We start from the raw sequence: 22,144 nt of genomic DNA, 5'->3' as shown, positions 1-22,144 counted from the left end.
ACGCAACATTCATGATTCTGCAGGTTTTATGGTAGAATCCATGAAAGACCTGGGTTCCATGGCTGCGGGAATTTCTTCCATGTCTGTTTCAGCTCGTCGGGGACTGTGGCTCTGCCAGTGGTCGGCCGACGTGGAGTCGCTGCCCTATACAGGCCAAGCTCTTTGGGGAAGCCCTAGACGCATGGATATCTACCGCTACAGCGGGTAAGTCTCCGTATATCTTCCCTCGGCAGCACCTGCTCCTAAGAGATCCTTCTCCTCAGCTACGCAGCAGTCCTTTCGGCCCAACAAGACCAGAAAGGCCAAATCATCCAATACCACCTTCAGGGGAGGTAAGGTTAAATCCAAGAAGCCTGCCGCCGCTGGTTCCCAAGAACAAAAGCCTGCTTCAGGTAACCCAAAGTCCTCCGCATGACGGTGGACGGGAAGGCCTGGAGGTGGGGCCTGTGGGAGCGAGACTTAGACAGTTCAGTCATGTCTGGGTGATGTCTGGGTGTTGTCCGGCCTGGATCCCTGGGTGGTAGATATTGTATCTCAGGGATACAGGCTGGAATTTCAAAGTCTCCCTCCTCATCGTTTTTTCAAGTCGGGCTTACCGACTCTGTTGGAGGACAGCACAGTGCTTCAAGACGCTGTCCAATCGCTGGTGGAGGCATAAGTCATTGTGCCGGTACCACCGTACATGCTGACAAAGGGTTATTATTCAAACCTTTTCGTGGTACCGAAACCGGATGGTTCGGTCAGGCCCATTCTGAACCTAAAATCATTGAACCCCTTACTAAAGAAGTTCAAGATGGAATCTCTCAGGGCGGTGAGATCAGGTCTGGAAGAGGGGGAATTCCTGGTATCACTGGATATCAAGGATGCGTACCTTCACATTCCGATCTGGCTGCCTCATCAGGCTTATCTCCGCTTTGCATTGCTGAACTGTCCTTTTCAGTTCCAGGCTCTGCCATTCGGCCTCTCAACAGCACCGAGGTTGTTTACCAAGGTGGTGGTGGAAATGATGATGCTACTCCGCAAGCAGGGTGTGAACATCATTCCTTATCTGGACGATCTCCTGATTAAGGCATCGTCTAGGGAGAAGCTGCTGCAGTCCATTGTTCTCACAACGTGGCTGCTTCACAGTCACGGGTTGATTCTGAATTTTCCGAAGTCACATTTGGAACCAACCCAGAGATTGTCATTTCTGGGAATGATCCTGGATACGGAAGTGCAGCGAGTGTTTCTTCCGCGGGACAAGGCGTTGGTGATCCAATCTATGGTCCGGGATGTCTTGAAGCCACCCCGGGTGTCGGTACATCAATGCATTCGCCTATTAGGAAAGATGGTGGCCTCAGAGAATTCGTCTGTCGGCAAGGGTTTCACTCCTCTGGTGGCTCCAATTGCCTCACCTCCTGGAAGGCCGCAGGTTCGGGATTCAGGACTGGGTCCTGCTAACAACGGATGCGAGCCTCCGGGCTGGGGAGCAGTCACTCAAGGGGTGACCTGCCAAGGACGGTGGTCAAGCCTGGAAGCCGGCCTGTCCATTAACATTCAGGAGCTAAGAGCTGTCTACAACGGTCTTCTTCAGACGGCCCCTCTTCTAAAAAAAAAAAAAAAACCGGGCCATTCAAGTGCAGTCGAACAACGTAACAGTGGCTTACATAAACCGACAGGGCGGAACGAAGAGCAGAGCGGCAATGTCAGAGGTCACAAGAATACTCTTTTGGATGTAAAGGCACACGCTGGCGCTGTCTGTTATCTTCATTCCGGGAGTAGACAACTGGGAAGCAGACTTCCTCAGCAGACACGATCTCCATCTGGGAGAGTGGGGCCTCCATCCAGAGGTGTTCAAGTAGGTAACAGATCTTTGGGGCCTACCCCAAATAGACATGATGGCCTCTCATCTCAACAAGAAGCTTCTGCGTTATTGTTCCAGGTCGAGGGACCCACAGGCAGTGGCAGTGGACGCCCTGGTGTGTCCGTGGGTGTTCCAGTCAGTGTACGTGTTTCCACCTCTCCCACTGATCCCAAGAATCCTAAAGCTCATAAGGAGAACAAGGGTTCAAGTGGTTCTCATTGCCCCAGACTGGCCAAGAAGGGCTTGGTACGCGGACCTTCTGAATCTACGGCAAGAAGAGTCGAGGCCTCTTCCTCTTTGAGAGGGCCTGTTGCAGCAGGGGCCATTCGCCTATCAAGACTTACCGCGGCTACGTTTGACGGCATGGAAGTTGAGCACCTGATTCTTGCTCGGAAGGGTATTCCGAAAGAAGCAATTCCTACCCTGATACAGGCTAGGAAAGGGGTAACGTCTAAACATTACCATCGTATTTGGAAGAAATATATCTCTTGGTGTGAGTCCAAGAAGTTTCCTGCGGTGGAATTTCAACTGGGATGTTTCCTCCTCTTCCTGCAGGCAGAAGTGGACATGGGGCTGAGATTGGTGTCTGTAAAGGTCCAGATTTCAGCCCTGTCTATTTTCTTTCAGAAGCAATTGGCTTCCCGCCCTGAGGTTCAGACCTTTTTGAAGGAAGTTCTGCATATCCAACCTCCATTTGTACTGCCTATGGCGCCATGGGACCTTAACGTGGTGTTGCAGTTTCTCCAGTCGGATTGGTTTGAGCCTCTACAGGAGGTGGAGCTCAAATTTCTTACTTGGGAGGTGGTCACTTTGTTGGCCTTAGCTTCTGCTAGGTGTGTCTCTGAGCTGGGGGCTTTGTCATGCAAATGCCCTCACTTGATCTTCCACGAGGATAGAGCGGAGCTCCGGATTCGTCAGCAGTTCCTTCCAAAGGTGTTGTCGGCATTTCATATCAACCAACCTATTGATTACTTCAAAGTCCTTGGATGTCGTGAGGGCTCTGAAGATTTATGTGGAGAGAACTTCTCGTCACAGGAAGTCGGACTCTCTGTTTGTCCTATACGATCCCAAGAAAATTGGGTGTTCTGCTACTAAGCAGTCTATTTCTCGCTGGATTAGGTTCACTATCCAGCACGCCTATTCTACGGCAGGACTGCCGTGTCCAAAATCTGTTAAGGCCCACTCTACTCGTAAGGTGGGGTCTTCCTGGGCGGCTGCCCGGGGTGTCTCTGCAGTACAACTTTGCCGAGCTGCAACTTGGTCGGGGTCGAAAAGGTGCAAAGTTCTACAAGTTCGATACTTTTGGCCTCTGATGATCTGAAGTTCGGTCAATCAGTTCTGCAGGAGCCTCTGCGCTCTCCCTCCCGTTCTGGGAGCTTTGGTACATCCCCATGGTACTAATGTGGACCCCAGCATCCTCTAGGACGTAAGATAAATCCTTTTCTCGTAGTCCGTAGAGGATGCTGGGCGCCCGCCCAGCGCTTCGTTTTCCTGCTGTTATTTGGTTCAGTACCACTTTTAGTTGAGTACTGCATTGTTATTTGGTAAGTAATAGTTCAAGCTAGTTGTCTTGACGTGCCTTGTATGTGTGAGCTGGTATGAATCTCACCACTATCTGTGTTAAGTCCTTCTCTCGAAGTATGTCGTCTCCTCGGGCACAGTTTCTAGACTGAGTCTGGTAGGAGGGGCATAGAGGGAGGAGCCAGCCCGCACTCTCAAACTCTTAAAGTGCCAATGGCTCCTGGTGGACCCATCTATACCCCATGGTGCTAATGTGGACACCAGCATCCTCTACGGACTACGAGAAAAGGATTTACTGGTAGGTAATTAAAATCCTTTAAAAAATATATATAACACACACACGTATTTTTTTTACTAAAATAAAGATGAATGCAGTGTATGTTTAAAAATAAATAAATGCAAGTCACCACTGAATAGAGCTAATATTTGGCTTTCTACGATATGTGAACTATATAAAGTTATTTAATAAATCCACACATTGCTGCTGCTTACTATGCTCGGGCAGTCTTGGTACATTGGGGTAAATGTATGAAGCAATGATCAGAGTGGAGATGTTGCCCATGGCAACCAATCGGCATTGAAGTAACATTTATCATTTGCATACTATAAAATTATACAGAGCAGCTGATTGGTTGCCATGTGCAACTTCTCCACTCTGATTACTGCTTCATACATTTACCCAATGGTTGGGGACATGCTCATGTCACTGTTGAATTTAACTGTTGACATCATCCTTGTATAACTGACTGACCTAAGGGTTCTATCCCAGATTGGCAGTTGAAATGGTCACTCATTTGGACATGGAGCAGCTGGCTACAGTGAGATGGCAGATGAATGTCACAATCTAAAGCTGGTCATACACCATAAAATTATCTGGCCAACCAGCCAATTTACTGGTTGGGACGTATTTGCTCCCGTACATTACCAGATTTTAGTTTCTACTAGTAAATTGGTTGGTTGGATTGATAATGTTAAATTATATGGCCACCTTTAGTAATGTAGATGGGACAGGATTGCCTTTATTTTGTGTACACTTTCCAGTTTATATATACAACTTGCAACTTTTATTGTTTTCACAGAACATCGGCTCCGGCATGGAAAGTTCTACATCTGTGTTTGGGGATTCGGATGAGGATGCCATGCCCACGCTCTCCCCTCAGTCTTTTTTCCCTGCTAGTGGCAGATCATTGCAAGCTTCTGATTCAGAGCTGGAACTGCCTTGTCTTACTAAACTTTCTCATACCAGCACATACAGTGATGGTTTGCAGACACCCAGATCCTCAAGGTGCCAAGGAGAAGCAAGCAAGGCACAAAATAATGACCAGTTGAACACTGATATGGTGGACCTCTCTCCACTGAGGTCTTCCAGCACCATGGATGGCCATTGTAAGAGGAGTTCTTCAGAGAACAACAATTATATCACCAGTACACCACAGCATTGCCTTACAGTAACACCTAAGAGACCTCTAAGTTCGTCATTTGAGCTAGATGATCATGGAACTGAAAAGAAGCAGAAGGTAAGTTGTTTAGAGGACAGTGCAAGTCCTGGATTCCATGCAGTAAAGTTGATGGAACTGGAAGAGACTCTCAGTGAGCGGAGAATGCAGGAGGAGCAGGACAGGCTACTGGCTGTAAAGTTGCAAAGGCTTTTGGACAAACAAGTGAAACAAGTGAGTAGACAAAAGGGTTCCCCAGATGAGTACAAACTGCGGCCCAAAAGAACAGTACAGGAGCAAGAGCATGTGGACCTTAAACCCTGTAAAAAGTCTCTACTTAAGGACAATATGGCTGAAACTGAAACAAGAAGCTCTGATAGTGAGGAGACGTCCGATGAAAATAAGAAACCTGCTCCTAAAAAGCTTGTACAATGCTGTAAAACTAGAGGAATCAGGTCACCATCGACTGCGGGGGTAAAAGTCCTGCGACAGAGTAATAAACAGCAAACCATACTGGACATGTTTAAAAAATCAGCCAGAAAGTGATTATTGCAATCATAAGTGAGTTACTATGGTTTAATAAATGCTGCTAACAGCTACAGTGTTTTGGTTTTTGCATTCAAAGTGTTAGTCTAAATGGGTTTTCAAACAAACTACTATATTTTAATCTTGTATGAATTAGGTGGTAAAGCACTGGAAGCAATTTATAACCTGTGATTGCTACCCACCTATAATGCAAGCAAAACCATAAACCCATGACACACAATTACTGCTTTAGAATGTATCTTTTGGGGAAGGTGTTGGGTCTCGCCCTTTAAAACAGTGAGCCTTTTTGCTGCTGATAACTATGGCAAAACGTAGTTTTCCTCCAACATGAGTTGCATGCTGCATTGCCTTAGGGATGCATTTGTATTAAGGGAAGTCCCTCCTATACAGAGATTTCCTGCCTTTTCATTACACAGTTATGATTCAGATGGCACAGTTTTGCAAACCTGTTTCATGCATGGGCAATAAATCAAATCTATTGCAAAGGTTTAAGTGGCTAATGGTTTTTGTTTACCATAGTAGTGGACACGAAAAGGTTTTGGGCTTTTTGTGGTTTTATTTTTTTTTCCTCTTTAAAGTTTCAAAGGTTATTCTTGGTTGACTGTTATCATTTTAAAAATGAGCTGTCCTTTCCATTTGTGTTCTAGGCGAGTTCTGTGGGATGCTATAAATGCAATAAAATGTAATTCACTCCTCCCACAATGGACTGTTATTTATATACATTATCATCTGGTGATGACACTTTTCTGACTGGCACAAGCATTTGTGTGTGTGTGTGTGTGTGTGTGTGTGTGTGTGTGTGTGTGTGTGTGTGTGTGTGTGTATATAAAAATAAGATTTTAAACCTACCGGTAAATCTTTTTCTCCTAGTCCGTAGAGGATGCTGGGGACTCCGTAAGGACCGTGGGGTATAGACGGGCTCCACAGGAGACATGGGCACTATAAAGAATTTTAGAATGGGTGTGCACTGGCTCCTCCCTCTGCCCCTCCTCCAGACCTCAGTTAGAGAAACTGTGCCCAGAGGAGATGGACAATACGAGGAAAGGATTTTGTTAATCTAAGGGCAAGATTCATACCAGCCCACACCATCCACACCGTATAACCTGGAATATACGCAACCAGTAAACAGTATGAACAGAACAGTATCGGCTAAAGACTGATCTCAACTGTAACATAACCCTTATGTAAGCAACAACTATATACAAGCCTTGCAGATTTTGTCCGCACTGGGACGGGCTCCCAGCATCGTCTACGAACTAGGAGAAAAAGATTTACCGGTAGGTTTAAAATCTTATTTTCTCTTACGTCCTAGAGGATGCTGGGGACTCCGTAAGGACCATGGGGTTTATACCAAAGCTCCAGACCGGGCGGGAGAGTGCGGATGACTCTGCAGCACCAACTGAGCAAACGCAAGGTCCTCATCAGCCAGGGTATCAAACTTATAGAACTTTGCAAAAGTGTTTGAACCCGACCAGGTAGCTGCTCGGCAAAGCTGTAAAGCCGAGACGCCTCGGGCAGCCGCCCAAGAAGAGCCCACCTTCCTAGTGGAATGGGCCTTTACCACATTTGGTAACGGCAATCCTGCCGTACAATGAGCCTGCTGAATCGTGTTACAGATCCAGCGAGCAATAGTCTGCTTCGAAGCAGGAGCGCCAACTTTGTTGGCTGCATACAGGACAAACAGTGCTTCTGTTTTCCTAACCCGAGCCGTCCTGGCTACATAGATTTTTAAGGCCCTGACTACATCCAGGGGCGTGGAATCCTCCAAGTCATCCGTAGCCACAGGCACCACAATAGGTTGGTTCATATGAAATGAAGAAACCACCTTAGGCAAAAAGTGAGAAATTTAAATTCAACCGTTTGAAGAGGTTCAAACCAGTGAGACTTCAGGAACCGTAACACCACGTTAAGGTCCCATGGTGCCACTGGTGGCACAAAAGGAGGCTGGATGTGCAGCACTCCCTTGACAAAAGTCTGGACTTCCGGGAGAGAAGCCAATTCCTTCTGAAAGAAAATAGACAGGGCCGAAATCTGTACCTTTTTAATAGAGCCTAATTTTAGGCCCATATCCACTCCTGTCTGTAGAAAGTGGAGAAAACGGCCCAGATGGAAATCTTCCGTAGGAGCCTTCATGGCTTCACACCAAGATACATACATCCTCCAGATACGGTGATAATGTTTCGCCGTCCCCTCCTTCCTAGCCTTTATCAGAGTAGGGATGACTTCCTCCGGAATACCTTTCCCACTTAGGATCCGGCGTTCAACCGCCATGCCGTCAAACGTAAGTCTTGGAACACGCAGGGCCCCTGTTGCAACAGGTCCTCCCTGATAGGAAGTGGCCACGGATCTTCTGTGAGCATCTCCTGAAGATCTGAATACCAGGCCCTTTGAGGCCGATCTGGAACAATGAGTATGGTTTTCACTCTTTGTTGTCTTTGATTCTCGATATTTTTGAGATGAGAGGAAGAGGGGGGAATACATAGACCGACTGAAACACCCATGGTGTCACCAGGGCGTCCACTGCTACTGCCTGAGGGTCCCTTGACCTGGCACAATACCTCCAAAGCTTCTTGTTGAGGACGGGACGCCATCATGTCTATGTGAGGAATTCCCCAAAGACTTGTTATCTCTGTAAAAACTTCTTGATGAAGTCCCCACTCTCCTGGATGGAGATCGTGTCTGCTGAGGAAGTCTGCTTCCCAGTTGTCCACTCCCGAAATGAAGGCCGCTGACAGAGCGCTTACGTGATTTTCCGCCCAGCGAAGAATCCTGGTGGCTTCCGCCATTGCCACTCTGCTCCTTGTCCCGCCTTGGCGGTTTACATGAGCCACAGCTGTGACGTTGGCTGATTGAATCAGAAGCGGTAGGTCGCGAAGAAGATTCTCCGCTTGTCTTAGGCAGTTGTATATGGCCCTCAACTCCAGTACATTGATGTGTAGACAAGCCTCCTGGCTTGACCATAGCCCCTGAAAATTTCTTCCTTGAGTGACTGCTCCCCATCCTCGGAGGCTCGCGTCCGTGGTCACCAGAACCCAGTCTTGAACGCCGAACCTGCGACCCTCTAGAAGGTGAGCACTTTGCAGCCACCACAGGAAAGACACCCTGGCCCGGGGGGGACAGGCTTATCTTCTGATGTATTTGTAGAATGGACTCGGACCACTTGTCCAGGAGGTCCCACTGAAAAGTACTTGCATGAAACCTGCCGAAGGGGATGGCCTCGTAGGCTGCCACCATTTTCCCTAGAACACGAGTGCATTGATGAACAGACATACTTTTTGGTTTTAGCAGGTCTCTGACCATGTTCTGGAGGTCCCGGGCTTTTTCTATCGGGAGAAAAAACCTCTTCTGATCCGTGTCTAGAATCATGCCTAGGAATGATAGACGAGTCGTTGGAATCCATTGAGACTTTGGCAGATTGAGAATCCAACCGTGTTGTTGTAGCACTCTCAGGGAAAGCGACATGCTTCTCTGCAATTGATCTCTCCACCTCGCTTTTATCAGGAGATCGTCCAAGTACGGGATAATTGTGACTCCCTACCTGCGCAGGAGCACCATCATCTCCGCCATCACCTTGGTGAAAATCCTCGGGGCCGTGGAAAGCCCAAACGGCAACGTCTGAAACTGGTAATGACAGTCCTGTACAGCGAATCTCAGGTACGCCTGATGAGGAGGATATATGGGGACATGAAGGTATGCATCCTTTGTCGAGTGACACCATAAAATCCCCCCCATCCAGACTGGAGATCACAGCCTGGAGCGATTCCCTCTTGAATTTGAACTTTTTCAATACAGGTTTAGGGATTTTAGATTTAAAATGGGTCTGACCGAGCCATCCGGCTTTGGGAACACGAACAGGGTTGAATAGTACCCTTTCCCCTGTTGGACTAGGGGAACCTTGATAATTACTTGCTGTTGACACAGCTTTTGAATTGCAGATAACACTACTGCCCTCTCTGGGGGAGAAGCTGGCAAGACCGACTTGAAAAATCGGCGAGGGGGCACCTCTTCGAATTCCAGTTTGTAGCCTTGGGATACAATTTCCATCGCCCAAGGATCCACGTCTTGACAGAACCCAGACCTGGCTGAAGAGTCGAAGACGTGCCCCCACCGGCGCGGACTCCCTCAGTGGAGCCCCAGCGTCATGCGGTGGATTTAGTAGAAGCCGGGGAGGACTTCTGCTCCTGGGACCTAGCTGGAGCAGGTGCTCTCTTCCCTCTACCCTTACCTCTGGCGAGGAAAGATGAGCCCCGACCGCTTCTGGACTTATGCGACCGAAAGGACTGCATCTGATATTGTGGAGTTTTCTTTTGCTGTTGGGGAACAAAAGGCAAAAAGGTAGATTTACCCGCGGTAGCTGTGGCAACCAGGTCCGCGAGACCTTCCCCAAATAAAACTTCACCTTTGTATGGCAAAACCTCCATATGCTTCTTTGAGTCTGCATCACCCGTCCATTGGCGGGTCCACAGGGCTCGCCTAGCAGAAATCGCCATGGCGTTGGCTCTTGAACCTAGCAGCCCAACGTCTCTTTGAGCGTCCCTCATATATAAGACTGCGTCTTTAATGTGACCTAAGGTCAATAAAATGGTATCCCTGTCTAGGGTATCGAGGTCAGCTGACAAGGTATCTATCCAAGCTGCAACTGCACTACACACCCATGCCGATGCTATTGCCGGTCTGAGTAAAGCACCCGTATGTGCATAGATAGATTTTAAAGTAGTTTCCTGTCTGCGATCAGCAGGATCCTTGAGGGCTGCCGTGTCCGGAGACTGTAGCGCCACCTTCTTGGACAGGCGCGTTAAAGCCTTGCCCACCCTGGGTGAGGATTCCCAACGTACCCTGTCCTGTGCAGGGAAAGGATACGCCATAAGAATCCTCTTGGGAATCTACAGGGTTTTTTTTATCTGGAGTTTCCCAAGCTTTTTCAAATAACTCGTTCAGCTCATGAGATGGGGGAAAGGTTACCTCAGGTTTCTTTTCCTTATACATGCGCACCCTCGTGTCAGGGACCAAGGGGTCATCTGTGATATGCGAAACATCTTTTATTGCAATAATCATATAATGAATACTTTTGGCCACCCTTGGGTGTAACCTTGCATCATCGTAGTCGACACTGGAGTCAGAATCCGTGTAGGTATCAGTGTCTGCTATTTGGGATAGGGGACGTTTTTGAGACCCAGAAGGGCCCTGTGACCCAGTCGAAACCGTGGATTGACTCTCTGCTTTTTCCCTGGACTCTGCTTTGTCCAGTCTCTTATGTAATAAGGTCACATTTGCATTTAAAACATTACACATGTCCATCCAATCATGAGTCGGCGTTGCCGACGGAGACACCACAATCATCTGCTCCACCTCCTCCTTAGCTGAGCCTTCCGCATCAGACATGCCGACACACTCGTACTGACACCCCCACACACACGGATATAGTTATAAGGAGACTGTTCCCCAATAAGGCCCTTTGGAGAGACAGAGAGTATGCCAGCGCCAACTGACACCGGAAACAATTTCCCAGATAATGTAGCGCTTTTATATATATAATTTACTGTGTAATACACTCACTGCGCCTTACAAGTGGGCCCCCCCTCTTTTCAGCCCTGTGTCACCGTGTTCAGCAGGGGAGAGACCGGGGAGCCAGCTTCTCTGCAGATCTCTGTGGAGTAAATGGCGCTGGTTAGTGCTGAGGGACCAAGCTCCGCCCCCTCCAGCGGCGGGCTTCGGTCCCGCTCAAAGTATAAAAACTGGCGGGGGATTTATATAATTACTGCCTCCGCAGCCCATGAACTTTTATAAATGCCAGATTTAGAGGTTTTTATTGCTGCCCAGGGTGCCCCCCCCTGCGCCCTGCACCCATCAGTGCCTGCTAGTGTGTGTTGTGTGTGGGAGCAATGGCGCGCAGCGTTAACGCTGCGCTCTTACCTCAGGGAAGATCTTAAGCCTTCTGCCGCCTAAGAAGTCTTCTTTCTTCTTATACTCACCCCGGCTTCTATCTTCCGGCTCTGTGAGGAGGACGGCGGCGCGGCTCTGGGACGAACGGCGAGGGGAGACCTGCGTTGCGACTCCCTCTGGAGCTAATGGTGTCCAGTAGCCTAAGAAGCAGAGCCTATCACTTAAGTAGGTCTGCTTCTCTCTCCACAGTCCCACGATGCAGGGAGCCTGTTGCCAGCAGTGCTCCCTGAAAATAAAAAAACAAACAAATTCGTTTTCAGAGAAACTCAGGAGAGCTCCCCTGTAATGCACCCAATCTCCTCTGGGCACAGGATCTAACTGAGGTCTGGAGGAGGGGCAAAGAGGGAGGAGCCAGTGCACGTCCATTCTAAAATTCTTTATAGTGCCCATGTACCCTGCGGAGCCCGTCTATACCCCATGGTCCTTACGGAGTCCCCAGCATCCTCTAGGACGTAAGAGAAATATGCAGTAGCTGGGGGGGGGGGGGGGAACAGGTACCATCTCCTGGGATAGATGGTAGTGTACAGCAGCTGAGAGAACATACAGGTCCAAGTTTACTCGTGCAACTGGCCTCAACCAGTTTTATTAAGCAGACATGTAAAATAAAACCACAAAATAAGATGTATGTTCTTACGTGGTTAAATCCTTTTCTTCAACATCCATAGGGGACACATGTCCAGGGATGTAGAACCTTCGGCCCTCCAGCTGTTGTGGAACTACACATATCAGCATACCTTGCTACAGTTTTGCTATTTGGCTATGGTAAAACTGTTGCAGGGCGTGCTGGTATGTGTAGCTCAACATCAGCTTGAGGGCCGAAGGTTCCCCATCCTTGCTTTAGACAGTTGATATAGGCTGTGAGTGGGAGTCTTGGCATCAAACATTTAACTTTTTTATTTTCTCTTACGTCCTAGAGGATACTGGGGTTCCATTTAGTACCATGGGGTATAGACAGGTCCACTAGGAGCCATGGGCACTTTAAGAATTTGATAGTGTGGGCTGGCTCCTCCCTCTATGGCGAAAATGTGCCCGGAGGAGCCGGTCACGCTTATGTAAGCTCCTGAAGACTATTCTTAGTGTACTAAGTCCCCTATCAGGGTACTTAGTCTGCGACCCGGCTAAGCCTAGCATTAGCGATGTGGGGGCTGGCTCCAAATTACTCTGTGACTCCCTGAAGGGCTCTTTGTGGATTAATTGTGCTTAACCTTTTCCTATGTGTGTGTGTGCAGTCACATTTACATTATGTCAGGCAAAGAGTGTGTTTCTTGTACAGCAGAGTGTTCCTATTCACCAGGGGGCTCACTACTGGGTACTCAGGGCAGTGCACCTTTCCAGAATAGCGGGGCTGAACCGGAATGGGTTAATTTCATTAATGGAATGATCTCAATTATTTCAACAAAGCTATCCCACAATGAGAAAGAGACGCAATACTTAAGACAGACTGTGGATGAGTTAATGAATAGAGACTCAGTCCCCAAACCAGTGTTTCAATCCCCTCCCATTTGTCCGCAAAAATGATCTCTGGCCCATATCCTGCAGTCTGACTCTGACGGGGATCTCGGAAAAGGATAGGAAAAAATGGGAAAATTCACCGATAGTGGACACATCAGTCTCTAGGCTGTCACGTAAAATTGTATTGCCAGTCCCTGGTGCAGCCTCCCTAAAAGATATGGCTGATCGTAAAATTGAGACTACACTCAAATCATTGGGAGTCATTCCAAGTTGATCGCACACTGCCAATTTTCGCAGCGCTCTGGTAAAAAAAAAAAAAGGCACCGCAATGCGCACGCGTGTTATACGGGTACAAACCGCATCGTTGCTGTGCAATGCTTCTAGCGACGAATCCATTCGCACAGCCGATCGCAACGAGTTTGACAGGAAGAGGATGTTTATGGTTGTCAACTGACCGTTTTCTGGGAGTGGTAGGAAAAACGCAGGCGTGACCAGGCGTTTGCAGGGCGGGTATCTGACGTCCATTCCGGGACCTCCGTCGCCATGATCAACGCACAGGATAAGTAACTTTATGGCTGGTCTTTTTTTGCACAAAATGTTTTTGTACCGCTTGGCTGCACATGCGATCGCACACTTGCAAAGCAAAAATACACTCCCCCGTAGGCGGCGACTATGCGTTTGCACGGCTGCAAAAAGTAGCTAACGAGCGATCAACTCAGAATGAGGGCCATTGTACACAGTTGCTGGGGTGGCCCAAAGACCCACTATTGCATGTGCGTGGATCACAAAAGCTATTGCTAAATGGTCAGGTAACCTAATTGAGGGGTTAGATTCCTTGTCTAGGGGGGATGTTGTTTTACTCCTGCAGCATATACAGGACTCTGCGACTTTATGGTGGAAGCCATAAAATAGAGAGGCTTGCTTAATGCACGCACCACCGCTATGGCAGTGTCAGCATCCAGGGGCTTGTGGTACGCCAGTGGACTGCTGATGCGGACTCCAGGAAAGGCGTGGAAGGCCTGCCATTCACAGGAGAGGCCTTGTTTGGAGACTAACTAGACAAATGGATCTCCAAAGTCTGTGTCTTCCTTCCGCAGCTCCCCAAGACAGGAAAGCTTATTCCGCTTCAAATTTACTGTCCTTTTGGGCAGCCAAATTAATTGAAAATCCAGAGGTGCAAGAGGTAAACCACGCAAACCAGCAAATGCAGGTGCTCAGGAACAGAGCTCAGGCTCTGCTTCCTCAAAGCCTTCATCATGACTCTGGACCACAATGCCTGGAGGGCTGTCAGGTGGGAGCCCAACTAAAATTCTTTAGTCACATCTGGTGAAGATCATAACGGGATCCTTGGGTCATAGATCTCATTTCCCAGGGATACAGACTGGAGTTCCAAGACCTCCCACCTAACAGATTCTTCAGATCAGGCTTACCAGCTTCACAAGAGGCAAGTATAACTTTACAGCAAGCCATCCAAAAACTGGTACAGACTCAAGTCATTGTTCCAGTTCCACCACATCTGCACAGCAAGGGGTACTATTCCAACTTGTTTGTAGTACCGAAACCGGACGGTTCGGTACGACCAATTCTGAACCTCAAGTCCATTAATCAGTTCTTAAAAGTGTTCAAGATGGAGTCTCTGAGATCGGTGATCTCAGATCTGGAGGAAGGGGAATTCCTTGTGTCTCTGGATATCAAGGATTCCGATCTGGCCGCCTTTTCAGGCTTATCTACGGTTTGTACTGCAGGACTGTTGCTACCAGTTCCAGGCCCTGCCATTTGGTCTCTCCACGGCACCGAGGGTATTCACCAAAGTGCTGGCAGAGATGATGTTTCTCCTTCGCAAGCAGGGAATGAACATAATTCCGTACCTGGACGATCTTCTGATAAAGGTGCCGTCCAGGGAGAGGTTGCTGGACAGCATTGGCCTCTCAACAAAACTTCTCCGGGATCACGGGTGGATTCTGAACCTTCCGAAATCTCACCTAAAGCCAACACGGAGGCTCCCATTCCTGGGAATGATGCTGGATACAGTCGCAGAAAGTGTTTCTTCCACTGGAAAAGGCATTGGTAATCCAGTCTATGGTTTGGGATGTCCTGAAGTCAACCCAGATATCGGTGCATCTATGCATTCGCCTTCTGGGGAAAATGGTGGCCTCTTACGAGGCTCTTCAATACGGAAGGTTTCACGTAAGACCCTTCCAGCTGGATTTCTTGGACAAATGATCCGGATCGCATCTTCACATGCACCAGAGGATCCGTCTGTTGCCAAAAGTCAGGATCTCCCTTCTGTGGTGGATACAGATTTCTTACCTCGTTGAGGGTCGGAGGTTCGAAATTCAGGACAAGATCCTCTAAACTACGGACGGAAGCCTCGGAGGTTGGGGAGCAGTCACCCAGGAGGTGTGGTTTCAAGGAAGATGATGGTCAAGTCAGGAAGTCATCCTTCCAATCAACATTATGGAACTCGGGGCCATATACAACGCCTTTCTGCAGGCCTCTTATCTTCACGATCGGGCCATTCAGGTCCAGTCGGACAATGGACGGTAGTGATGTATACCGTCAGGGCGGAACGAAAAGCAGAGCAGCGATGTCTGATGTGTCAAGAATTCTCTGGGCAGAAAAAAACGCTGTGGCATTGTCAGCAGTCTTCATTCCGGGGGTAGACAACTGGGAAGCAGACTTCCTCAGCACACGACTTGCACCCGGGGGAGTGGGGCCTTCACCCGGAAGTGTTCAGGTGCTTGACACGTCAGTGGGGGTATCCACTCATCGACATGATGGCCTCTAGTCTCAACAAGAAGCTCAAGCGGTATTGTTCCAGGTCGAGAGACCCACAGGCAGTGGCGGTAGACGCTCTAACACAGGCATGTCCAAACTGCGGCCCTCCAGCTTTAGAGAAGCTACACATCCCGGCATGCCCTGACACAGCTTTAGCATTCTCTGACAGCAAAACTGTCAGGGCATGCTGGGATATGTAGTTTCACACCAGCTGGTGGGCCGCAGTATGGACATGCCTGCTCTAACATCCCCATGGGTATATCAGATGGTGTACGTGTTTCCTCCACTTCCTCTGATCCCAAGTATTCTCAAAAGAATGAAAAGGGAAAAGATTCAAGCAATACTCATTGCTCCGGACTCGCCAAGAAGGGCCTGGTAAGCGGACCTTCTGGAGATGCTCGTTGAAGATCCGTGGCCTCTACCTCTTTGCGAGGATCTTCTGCAACAGGGCCCGTTCGTCTATCAGGACTTACCGCGGCTAAGTTTGACGGCATGGAACTTGAACGGCTGTTTCTAGCCAGAAGAGGGATAACTAAAAAAGTTATCCCGACTATGATCCAAGCCAGGAAGGGGGGGGTAACGTCTAAACATTACCACTGTATTTGGAAGAAATACGTCTCGGTGTGAGAGCAGAAAATATTCTGCGGTGGAATTTCACCTGGGACGTTTCCTGCTTTTTCTGCAGGCAGGTGTGGATGTGGGCTTACGTCTGGGCTCCATAAAAGTTCACATTTCAGCCTTGTCCATTTTCTTTTAAAAACAATTGGCTTCTCTCCTTGAGGTCCAGACGTTTTGAAAAGTGTTCTGCGCCTCCAAACTCCCTTTCTCCTTCATCAACTAGGGGACACTGGAGAGCAGTTACAGTGGGGATATAGTAGGCTGTATCTGGGAGCTGGCACTTTAAATGTTATAAATGTGACTAGCTCCTCCCCTACTATGTCCCCCCTCCAAGCCAGTCTTTCTCCTTCATCCACTAGGGGTCGCTGGAGTGCAGTAACAATGGAGATATAGTAGGTAGTAACTGGGAGCTGGCACTTTAAATTTATAACCATGTGACTAGCTCCTCCCCTACTATGTCCCCCCTCCAAGCCAGTCTTTGTTTTGTGCCCAAGGGAGCTGGTTCACTCTTGGGTTTTCTCTTAAATTTTTTTATTTATTTTCTTTCTTTCTTCACAGACTGGCAGTTCTGCCTCTGCCAGTCTGCACCGCGGGAGCTGCCGGTGGGGTCCCATTGCAGCTGCGTGCGGATTTGGCTGGGTTCCCCAGGCTGACGGAGACATTGGCTCTCCGGAGATGGCCGGACACCGCTTCGTGCGCGGCGCGTGTCGGGGCCGCTCCGGCAGCAGGCAGCGGTAAGTATATGTGGCCGGACACCGCTGCGTGCGGCGCGTGTTGGGGCCACTCCATCAAGTGTAATGGTGAAGGACACAGACTCCCATAGATGGAGAGCCAGCAACAGTGGTGAGTATAAGGCCGCCCCCCCCACCCCCGCTCTGCTCCCCGGCCGCTTTTTTCTACCTTTTACTACTTTTTCACAGGGAGCACTGCTGGCAACAGGCTCCCTGCATCGAGGGACTGAGGAGAGAGGAGCAGACCTTCTTGTCAAAGATAGGCTCTGCTTCCTCGGCTACTGGACACCATTAGCTCCAGAGGGGGTGTACGCAGGTTCTTACTGGGCGTCCACCCCCGGAGCCGCGCCGCCGTTCTCCTCACAGAGCTAGAAGTACAGAAGTCAGGCGGCAGAAGCCTTCAGCTTCACTGAGGTAACGCACAGCACTGCAGCTGTGCGTCATTGCTCCCATACACCTCACACACTCCGGTCACTGTAAGGGCGCAGGGGGGGGTGCCCTGGGCAGCAATATAAACCTCTGCATGGCAAAAAGACTATATACATGTACAAGTGGGCTCTGTACATGTATATAAAAGAGCCCCCCGCCATATTTTACTAAGTTTGAGCGGGACAGAAGCCCGCCACCGAGGGGGCGGGGCTTCTCCCTCAGCACTCACCAGCGCCATTTTCTCTCCACAGCACTGCTGAGAGGAAGCTCCCCGGACTCTCCCCTGCTTACACACGGTGAAAGGGTGCTTAAAAGAGAGGGGGGGGCACATAATTGGTGGTTTACATATTATACAGCGCTGCTGGGGGAAAACATTTTGTGTTGGTCTCCAGGGTGATTGCGCTGGGGTGTGTGCTGGCATACTCTGTCTCTCCAAAGGGCCTTGACAGGGATACTGTCTTCAGGAAAGGGGTTCCCTGTGTGGGTGTGAAGTGTGTCGGTATGCGTGTGTCGACATCTTTGACGAAGGCTCGCTTAATGTGGAGGAGGAGTGCTTGAATGTCAGGTCGCCGTCGGCAACGCCGACACCGGAATGGGTGGATATGCTGAATGTCTTGAATGCAAATGTCAATCTATTGCATAAAAGGTTAGACAAGGCAGAAGCTAGGGATCAGTCAGGTAGCCAGTCCATGCCTGTCCTTCGGGGTCTCAGAAGCGCACCATATTCCAGATCGATGACACAGATACTGACTCTAGTGTCGACTATGAAGAAGCAAAATTACAGCCGAAGGTGGCTAAGGGTATACGGTACATGATTGTTGCCATTAAAGAGGTTTTGCATATTACTGAGGAACCTCCTGTCCCTGACACGAGGGTACACATGTATAAAGGGAAAAAGCCTGAAGTCACGTTTCCATCCTCATTTGAATTAAGTGACTTGTGCGAAAAGGCTTGGGAATCTCCGGATAGGAGACCACAAGTTCCCAAAAGGATTCTCATGGCGTATCCTTTTCCACAAACTGATAGGATACGCTGGGAATCTTCGCCAAAAGTTGACAAGGCGCTGACACGTTTGTCCAAAAAGGTGGCACTGCCTTCTCAGGATACGGCTTCCCTCAAGGAACCTGCTGATCGCAGGCAGGAAATTACCTTAAAGCACATTTACAATCATTCCGGTACTATTGCTCGACCAGCTATGGCGTCGGCCTGGGTTTGTAGTGCGGTTGTGGCATGGGCAGATTCCTTATCTACGGAAATTGACACCTTAGATAGGGACGCCATTCAAATGACCATAGAGCATATCAGAGATGCTGCCTTGTATATGAGGGATGCTCAGAGAGACATTTGTTTATTAAGCGCCAGAATAAATGCTATGTCTATTTCTGCTAGGCGGCTCTTGTGGACCCGACAGTGGACGGGAGATGCCGATTCAAAGCGGCATATGGAGTCCTTGCCTTACAAAGGGGTGGAGTTGTTTGGAGACGGGCTCTCGGATCTTGTCTCTACGGCTTCGGCTGGTAAGTCAAATTTCTTACCTTATGTCCCCCCGCAGCATACAAAAAAGGCACCTCATTATCAAATGCAGTCCTTTCGTTCCAATAAAAACAAGAAGGTACGTGGATCATCCTTTGTTGCCAGAGGGAAAGGCAGAGGAAAAAGGCTGCACACAGCTAGTTCCCAAGAGCAGAAGTCCTCCCCTGCGTCTGAACCTGTACTTGAAGAGGTTCAAGTTCAAAATGGAATCACTTAGGGCGGTCATCGCCAGCTTGGAGGGGGGGGGGATTGGATGGTGTCCCTGGACATAAAGGATGCTTACCTTCATGTTCCGATATTCCCCCCTCACCAGGCGTTCCTGAGATTTGCAGTGCAGGACTGTCGCTACCAATTTCAGACGTTGCCGTTTGGGCTTTCCACGGCCCCGAGAATTTTCACCAAGGTAATGGCAGAAATGATGGTGCTCCTGCGCAGGCAGGGTGTCACAATTATCCCATACTTGGACGATCTCCTCATAAAGGCGAGATCTCGGGAGAAGTTGCTGGACAGCGTGTCTCTGTCCATGAAGACGTTGCAGTTACACGGCTGGATTCTCAATATACCGAAGTCCCAGCTAGTCCCTACAACACGTCTGACCTTTTTGGGCCTGATTCTGGACACAGACCAGAAAAAAGTTTTTCTTCCAATCGAAAAGGTTCAGGAGCTCATAGCCCTGGTCAGGAACCTATTAAAGCCAAAAAAGGTTTCAGTACATCATTGCACACGGGTTCTGGGGAAGATGGTAGCTTCATACGAGGCCATCCCCTTCGGCAGGTTCTATGCGAGGACTTTTCAATGGGACCTCTTGGACAAGTGGTCAGGGTCCCATTTACAAATGCATCAAAGGATCACCCTGTCTCCCAGGACCAGGGTATCTCTCCTGTGGTGGCTGCACAGTGCTTACCTACTAGAGGGTCGCAGATTCGGCATTCAGGACTGGGTCCTGGTGACCACGGACGCAAGCCTCCGAGGCTGGGGAGCAGTCACACTGGGAAGAAATTTCCAAGGTCTCTGGTCAAATCTAGAGACTTGTCTCCATATCAACGTCCTGGAGTTGAGGGCCATATACAACGCCCTGCGTCAAGCGGAGGAATTGCTTCGGGAAAAAACGGTTCTGATTCAGTCAGACAATGTCATGGCAGTGGCTCATGTAAACCGCCAAGGCGGAACGCGAAGCAGAGTGGCCATGGCAGAAGCGACCAGGATTCTACGCTGGGCGGAAGGCCATGTAAGCGCACTATCAGCAGTGTTCATCCCGGGGGTGGACAACTGGGAGGCGGATTTCCTCAGCAGGCACGACCTGCATCCGGGAGAGTGGGTACTTCATCAAGAAGTCTTCGCACAGATCACGGGTCTGTGGGGGCTGCCTCAAATAGACATGATGGCGTCCCGTCTCAACAAAAAGCTAAAGCGATATTGCGCCAGGTCAAGGGACCCTCAGGCGGTAGCGGTAGACGCTCTGGTGACACCTTGGGTGTTCAGATCGGTCTGTGTGTTTCCTCCTCTTCCTCTCATACCCAAGGTGTTGAGAATAATAAGAATAAGCAGGGTCAGAACAATCCTCATTGTTCCAGATTGGCCACGGAGGACTTGGTATCCGGAGCTGCAAGAGTTGCTCACAGAAGATCCGTGGCCTCTTCCTCTAAGGCAGGACCTGCTGCAGCAGGGGCCCTGTCTGTTCCAAGACTTACCGCGGCTGCGTTTGACGGCATGGTGGTTGAACGCCGGATCCTAGCGGAAAAAGGGATTTCGGAGGAGGTCATTCCTACCCTGATCAAGGCTAGGAAAGACGTGACGTCGAAACATTATCACCGTATATGGCGAAAATATGTTTCTTGGTGTGAGGCCAGAGCTGCTCCTACGGAGGAGTTCCAGTTGGGCCGTCTGCTTCACTTCCTTCAAACGGGAGTGAATTTGGGCCTAAAATTAGGGTCCATAAAGGTTCAAATTTCGGCCTTATCCATTTTCTTTCAAAGAGAATTGGCTTCTCTTCCTGAAGTACAGACTTTTGTGAAGGGCGTGCTGCATATTCAGCCTCCCTTTGTACCTCCGGTGGCGCTTGGGACCTAAACGTGGTATTAAGTTTCCTCAAGTCACCTTGGTTTGAACCACTCAAAACAGTGGAGTTGAAATACCTCACTTGGAAAGTGGTCATGTTGTTGGCCTTAGCTTCTGCAAGGCGGGTTTCGGAATTGGCGGCTTTATCATATAAAAGCCCATACCTGATTTTTCACGTAGATAGGGCAGAGTTGAGGACTCGTCCTCAATTTCTGCCCAAGGTGGTCTCATCTTTTCATATGAACCAACCTATTGTCGTGCCTGTGGCTACACGGGACTTGGAGGATTCCGAGTCCCTGGATGTGGTCCGGGCTTTGAAGATTTGTGACCAGAACAGCTAGGATCAGGAAGGCCGAAGCTTTGTTTGTTCTGTATGCGGCCAACAAGGTTGGCGCTCCTGCTTCAAAGCAGACTATTGCTCGCTGGATCTGTAACACGATTCAGCAGGCACATTCTTCGGGAGGATTGCCATTGCCTAAATCGGTTAAGGCCCATTCCACTAGGAAGGTGGGCTCCTCTTGGGCGGCTGCCCGGGGGGTCCCTGCACTACAACTGTGCCGAGCTGCTACTTGGTCGGGGGTCAAACACCTTTGCAAAGTTCTATAAGTTTGATACCCTGGCTGAGGAGGACCTCCTGTTTGCTCAATCGGTGCTGCAGAGTCATCCACACTCTCCCGCTCGTTTGGGAGCTTTGGTATAATCCCCATGGTCCTTACGGAGTCCCCAGCATCCTCCAGGACGTTAGAGAAAATAAGATTTTACTTACCGGTAAATCTATTTCTCGTAGTCCGTAGAGGATGCTGGGCGCCAGTTCCAAGTGCGGACTTCTTCTGCAAGACTTTTATATAGTTATTGCTTACATAAGGGTTATGTTATAGTTGATCGGGTTTGAACCGAGGCTATGTTATTGTTCATACTGTTAACTGGGTAGTTTATCACAAGTTATACGGTGTGGCTGGTATGAATATTGCCCTTAGATTTACAAAAATCCTTTCCTCGTACTGTTCATCTCCTCTGGGCACAGTTTCTCTAACTGAGGTCTGGAGGAGGGACATAGAGGGAGGAGCCAGTGCACACCCAGAATCCAAAGCTTTCTTAAAGTGCCCTATCTCCTGCGGAGCCCGTCTATTCCCCATGGTCCTTACGTAGTCCCCAGCATCCTCTACGGACTACGAGAAATAGATTTACCGGTAAGTAAAATCTTATTTTTTACAAATAAATTTTTTATATCCTCAAATTCTTTCGTCTTTCTGCTT

General features: G+C 49.1%; 1 protein-coding gene across 4 annotated transcripts in view; it reads left to right on the top strand.

The window, feature by feature from the left end:
- The window catches only part of RNF168 (ring finger protein 168), a 59,706-nt gene extending 53,658 nt beyond the window's left edge, over positions 1-6,048 (top strand). For all 4 annotated transcript variants that reach the window (XM_063915580.1, XM_063915579.1, XM_063915578.1 and 1 more), the window contains exon 7: positions 4,444-6,048. In XM_063915580.1, coding sequence (XP_063771650.1) covers positions 4,444-5,346 — 903 coding nt within the window. In that variant the 3' untranslated portion in view covers positions 5,347-6,048. The remainder of the gene's footprint in view (positions 1-4,443) is intronic.
- The last annotated feature ends 16,096 nt before the right edge of the window (positions 6,049-22,144 follow it).

This window comes from Pseudophryne corroboree, chromosome 4 (assembly GCF_028390025.1).
Source record: "Pseudophryne corroboree isolate aPseCor3 chromosome 4, aPseCor3.hap2, whole genome shotgun sequence".
NCBI lineage: Eukaryota > Metazoa > Chordata > Amphibia > Anura > Myobatrachidae > Pseudophryne > Pseudophryne corroboree.
Note: the sequence above shows the minus strand (reverse complement) of the source record. Positions and strands in the feature narration are given on the sequence as shown.